Source organism: Melanerpes formicivorus, unplaced genomic scaffold (genome assembly GCF_026170545.1).
Source record: "Melanerpes formicivorus ecotype bairdi unplaced genomic scaffold, bMelFor1.0.p_v2 SCAF_22, whole genome shotgun sequence".
Taxonomy (NCBI): Eukaryota; Metazoa; Chordata; class Aves; order Piciformes; family Picidae; genus Melanerpes; species Melanerpes formicivorus.
In genome coordinates this window covers 3178229-3184228 of record NW_027142374.1, presented here as the reverse complement: position 1 = coordinate 3184228, position 6000 = coordinate 3178229, and the positions used below count along the sequence as shown (strand labels likewise).

General features: G+C 43.0%; 1 protein-coding gene across 3 annotated transcripts in view; it reads left to right on the top strand.

The window, feature by feature from the left end:
* The first annotated feature begins 2082 nt into the window (after positions 1-2082).
* DIAPH2 (diaphanous related formin 2) overlaps positions 2083-6000 on the top strand; it is a 238918-nt gene continuing 235000 nt past the window's right edge. For all 3 annotated transcript variants that reach the window (XM_068151840.1, XM_068151839.1, XM_068151838.1), the window contains exon 1: positions 2083-2374. In XM_068151840.1, coding sequence (XP_068007941.1) covers positions 2255-2374 — 120 coding nt within the window. In that variant the 5' untranslated portion in view covers positions 2083-2254. The remainder of the gene's footprint in view (positions 2375-6000) is intronic.

The following is a 6000-nucleotide window of genomic DNA, read 5'->3' as shown; positions in this document are numbered from 1 at the left end:
TCTCCAGAAAATCCTGTAGCAATGTTTCCTACAACTCAAACAACAATTTTAAGTCACAGCTAAGCACTCCATGTGGAGGCTTGCAGAGTATTTTTAAGTTGGAGTTAAAAAGAAGTGACAATAATCGTGCTAACCATTTGTCCCAGAAGATCAGGCAAACGGTAGGAGGAAGAGAGGAACTAAGAATATTTCTGGGGTAGCTCTTTCATCACATCATGCAGTTATAGCCTGATGGTTGCAAATATTTTTCTCCATCACTTAGATAAGGGTACAGTTATTACTGTATACAGGCACTAAAAATACTAAATGCTTTGTGTTCCCTTTTAAATATAATATAATGTCCCTGAACCTGACTTCAGTGCTTTTTTTCCCCACTCTGTTCTGCTAAAGATCAGGAACACATTCTGGGTTTCACTCCAGCAGTAATGTGTGGTTGGGTTTTTTTCTTCTGTTCTGCCATGTGCATTTTTTTCAATCTTGCCCCACAGAAATTTCTTTTAATGTTCTCTCTTGAATTTCAAAGGTCAGTCCAATGTAAAAGTTTTGCTGAATGCTTGGCTAAAGCAGTATGAGTATTATTATGACAAAGTTGGAAATAGGTGCATAAAAAGCTCTTGAGCACTTAATAGCTGTACTGAACTAATAGTGCTACAGAGTAGGGATTAAAATCTCTTATATTTGTTTACAGACACATCAGGCAGTTGGAAATTCTTCTGTTTTCTCCAGCTCTGGAATAACTGACCTTTCTTCTCCAGTTATGGAACATTTAAACAGAGGAACTTGACAGAGCTCGCCTATTTTATCATCTACTAACTTCTGCTGCACAGATTCTCCTCAGATTTTAACACCCTAGCAGTTTTTAGAGCTGTCATTTTATTTGAAAGCTGGTGTTGTCATATTTTACTGCTATGTTTTTACTGCTGGACTATTAAAAAAGTATTATTTCATCCAGTACTCAGGTAAGCCTCAGAAATTCATTAGAAATGCAGGCAGCTACATGAAATGCTTCAATTGTGTGTAGTAGACAGATGGGAGCAAATTTACAGTACAGATCTCACTTCCTTTTTTAAAAGAACAAGTCCACCAAGGGAGCAGTGCTGCCTTGGATCTCCTTTCACAAGGCAATCTCCTGTGTTCATATCCAAATTTGAACTCCAAGCTCCTGTCTTACCGAATAAGAAGTTCATGATTGTTTGCGTGGTTTTTCTCAGTGTAACAACATGCATAGGCTCAGCTATACCAACAGAAAATCTGTAGTTTTTAAAAAAATAAAGATAACATCTTAAGACATCTGTCCACAAGCTGTCCGATCATCAGACATGTGATCCTTGTTTCCACTCCACACTGATGCACCCGTGCTGAGAGCTTTAGTTTGTATACAGAGAGGCTCAGCCAAAGGGACTCCCCAGTCCACAGAAATGCTTTAAGCCCTTTTACATTTTTGTGAACCATGCTCACATGTAGATGACTCAGACACAGGGGACTGGTAGCAATAGTTCAGTTTTAAAGAAAGTTATCCTTTGTGTCCCTTCGGGTATGACAGGTGGAAAGACACTCGGCCAGCACCACCTCAACCATAAACACTCCGTGTATGGTGTCTGGGTACTCAGAACAGAGGGCTCTGCTGCCTGGAGAGGATCAGATGAAGACAAAGCTTTTCTTTCAAACACATACTGCCACGGACATCACCGCTGTCTCGCCTTCTCTAAAGCTCATACTACCAGTGCCGCCGGCTCAGACCGCCTCAGCTCTTAGCAGCCAACTTTAAAAGAAGTCGACCACGCATCGGCCTAGGCCTTTTCTTTTCCTGAAGAACGACTCAGCTGGAAGCCATCGATATAAATCCGCCTACACACCGACTCCGTGTTATCAAGGCCAGGGCCGGTCAGTTCTGTCCCACACTTCACCTTTCTAGCGGGCGTTTCTGCTCGAAAGAGCCGAGCGCGGACACTTCCCAGCCGGGGGCGGCCATCTCTTCCTCCAGCGAACAGAAGACCCCGCGCCCCTGAACCACGCCTGCGCGCCGCGCCCGCACATGCGTCACTAAGGCGTCGGGAGAGGCACATGCGTAGAAGTGTTCGGTGTCTCTGAGGCGCTGGATTGGGAGGAGGCGGCGGGGTAGTACGACCAGGAACTGCTCCAGCTGCGGCTGGGAGGGGACTGGGAGACGCCAGCCGTTGCGTGTCGGTCCTATGGGGCCTTGAGGATATAGCCCCGGCTAAGAGAGGACTTTTCGGTTGGAGTCGGTGGGAGGATGGAGGGTCAGGGACCTCCGGGAGCTGGTGGCGGCGAGGAGCCGCTGAGCTCTGGCAGGATGAACTCGAAGCGGAGAGGGCGCGCCGCGGAAGAGGAGAGCCGGAACAAGCCCAAGCTGGTGAGCGTGCTATGGGGCTGGCAGGGGGGCAGGAGACGGGATGGGGGCGAGGAGGAAGGCGGCGCGGGGAGGAGGCTGAGATGCCGGTTTATTGCTTTCTAAGTGGAGAATCTGGGGCGGAGGGGCGTGCGGCTGGGCCTGGGGGCGCCGTACTTTTGGGAATTAAAGGCTCTTTTTGTAAAATGCTGTGATGGGGGTTTTGGGTGCTCTTTTAAGAGGGAGGTGACAGCTGGAGGGGGGCGTACTGTGGTAACGCTCCGGGGGTGGTCGCTGGCAGGAGCCGGGAATTCCCATGTCTTCCATGAGGGGTGTGATACGGGAGGCTTCCCGGCGGGATACTGCTCGGGCCATTCTTTTGGGGAGGGGTGCGGTAACAGCATTGTTCGGTAAGCAGGACCTGATGGTGTAACCTCTTTTCTGCTCCCCTTCTGAGTGAAAGGTCACAGGTCGTGAGTTTTTTTTTTCTACCTGTGTTGAAGCATCCAGAATGTCGGTGGCTGTGATGCAAACGATTTGCTTTTCGAATGAACTTTGGAATGAGTGTGAAAATAATTTAAAAATCTAGGTATTGTCCCGTCTTTCTGGAAAGATCTGACAGGTGTTTCAGCACACATGTCCTCTTCAGAACTGAAAAGTTTGTTTGTTATGCCTGTGCCTTTTCCCAAGGAAGAAGATGTTTCTACTTACAGACCTGATAACTTGTAACATAGGTGCACTGCAAAGCCAGGCTCTGGATTGTATCTCCCTTCATAAATGGAGGGCACCAAACCCAGTTACTACATCAGCGTTTACTTTGTATTGTGTACTTCTGTTACATTGATCTGTTTTAAGTTGAATCAACTAATGTTAGTTCAGTTCCCTGGAGGATTTTCAAGAGCAGCAATATAGTGGACTCTTAAAACTTACCTAGTATTAGTCATTGAGGAGAGTACTACTTAGAAACTTTATGCAATCTGTGCAAAGATTTTCACAAGTGGTGACAAAACTATGTCAGCATGTGCTCCCGCCTTATGCTCTTGTCATCAAGTATAGTCCAGGCTGATTAGCCTGAGAATGGTGGAGTTTTTGTATGACTTAAAACTTAGGTTAGGGTGCATGTGGGAAGATGTTAAATGCATAACTTAGGAGGCATTGAAAAGTTACTGAAAGTTACAATTATTTAAAAGGATGTCAGAAAGCCAGAATGTTAAATGACTCAAAGTGTGCTTATAGTAGAATGACCATGTATGTGTTAGGGAAAAGGTAACCAAATATGATGTCTTGTTTTGGTTTATGGTGTTATTGGAAACAAACTCAAACTTCCTTGCATAGGGTAAATACAAATAAACTCCTTAGCAGAAACAAGATGTTTGTTTATATTGTTTCCTAGATAAAGTAGTAAGGAAGGCTGCTTGAAGGTGACTGCAGGGAAGTGGTTTAAAAATCGTGTGGGACAATGCTTCTGTTGGAAGCTGTGGATACAAATTTGAATTGTGCTCTAGCAGGGGAGACCACTTTGTTGTGGAAGAAATAGATAATTGAAATTATATAGTGAGTTAGAATTGTATTAAATGGGACAACAATTTCTATTGTGTGTTTGTTTCAGTTATTCTAGAATCACTGGAGTAGACTTCTATTGCTATATTTATTGGAAAAAGTACATTATAATAATACTTGATTTTGTATGTAGTCACATGCCTTTGTTTTTTGATGGGAAGATTACAGTGCAGCAGCAAAGTGGATCAGAGTAGTGGTTGAGTTGCTTGAGTAGGGTAACTTCCAAAAGATAGGTTTGCCCTGAGAGAAACTGACTAGCCTTGGAAACTGACTAGCCTCTGATGCTCTCATGGAGTGAATGGCTTGAAAGGGAAATTACCTTTTTCTTCTGGACATGATGTGCACATGGCGTGTGAAACTGACACGAGGAGGGATTTAACTCTGAGGAAGAAAAAGGATAGGATTCAGGTGTGTTTGAAGTTGAGACTGAATGGGTAGCTAGATTTATCAATTACTAAGAACAGGACTGTAATTGGGGAAAGGCTTCTTCCACTATATAGGACAATAAGCTTTCTGAACATTGCTGGCCTGTATTTGGAATGAGGAATTGGTTCTGTGGGGGGTAGCAATATCATAGGTATTCTGAGAACAATCTTCTTTGTACCACATTCCTGTTCTCTTCATTGTGCTAGTAAGATGAAGGTATATTTGGGACTTCTGTAAGAGAAGCCATACTGTTTGTGCAAGTATTGTCACTAAGTTGTATACAAGGCTTCTAAGAGTTTGGTGTACAGATTTTCCTGGTTTGGTTTTAGAACTTACAACTCATCAAGTTTCAGCAGAGTTACAGAGATGAATCAACCTGCAGTTGTCATTGTCAGTGTGTTGTGCATGATACAAGGAGCTCTACAGTGTGCTGAGAGGAGCCTGTCTATTTTTCAGAACTTAATTCACACATCAAGTGGAGTGCTGAACAAGGGCTTGGTGGGAGAGGCCGTGTAACTACATGTAACAGAGGATTTATTTTTAGTTCTTGGCATAGCAGCTGAAATTAGGCAAAACATTGGGAAGAAATCTAGGGGAATGATTTTTGTATGATAGACCAAAAATGGCTCTAGATGACAGAGAGCTGAGAAAGCTCAATTTGTTATTCTGGGGAAGGGAGATTCTAGAAGGAGTTTGGAGTTGTTTCCCTATGCTTTCTCCTATCTGAAAGTAAAGGGTGACCTGCAGAAGCATAGTGGTTTGGTGGTTCTTTTGTTTGTGTGTTCTTTGTGTGTTGGTTTTTCTGAGGACTGAAGCCTCATCAAAGGTGATTATTCCTGATTGACAGGAAGCAAAACTAGGCTGTCAAGAGAGGATCTTCAATAGAAAAAAAAAAATGATGATAGAAAGTATTTTTCTGTAAGATACTTGATGTGTACATGTGCACACAAATTAACTGAAGATGGGCTATATTAGGACTACTAATTTAGGTTACTTTTTCTGCTTTAGGTAATCTGGAGTGTCATTCAAGTTCTATACATTTGTTGAATGTGACAAATGTGTGCAATGAGAACTTAATTCCAGGTTTTATACTAGTAGTGTGGGAACTGGAGTTTTTTTTCCTGTTCCTTGATGTCTGTCTTACGAGTACCTTTGACACATCACAGCTACTGAAAAAGCTCTGATTTAATACTTTTTCCTCATCTTTTGCTGGCACAAGGACTGGAGGTGGGAATATGCGCTTGGTGCTTTTGCCATTATTTTTGTTTACAATGAAATGGGCAGGAAAAATGAAATTGTTTTGGCAAACAATTATCTGATCTCATGCCAGCCCTGAGAATAGGCTGGCATGAGACGGCAGTGAGTGCTTACGTTCTTAACTGGATTTGGCAATGTGCTTGTTGTGCTTATTTAAAAGTATGCTTGTTAAAGTAGAGGAAACAGACTAAATTAAGGTTGTCAGGGAGATTGCTGGGATTCCTATGTTCGTTAAGGATTAACTTAGATGTTTGCTCTCCTTAACACTTCAGTATCACATGGGAAGTACATAATTCTGTTGGGTACCTAGAAAATCAGTAAGTGCTTGAAAGTGTCAGGTCTAATTTGATACAGTTATTGTAGCTTAGCTGAACCCAAAGTCTTACCAGAGTTTTCATCTTTTAGCT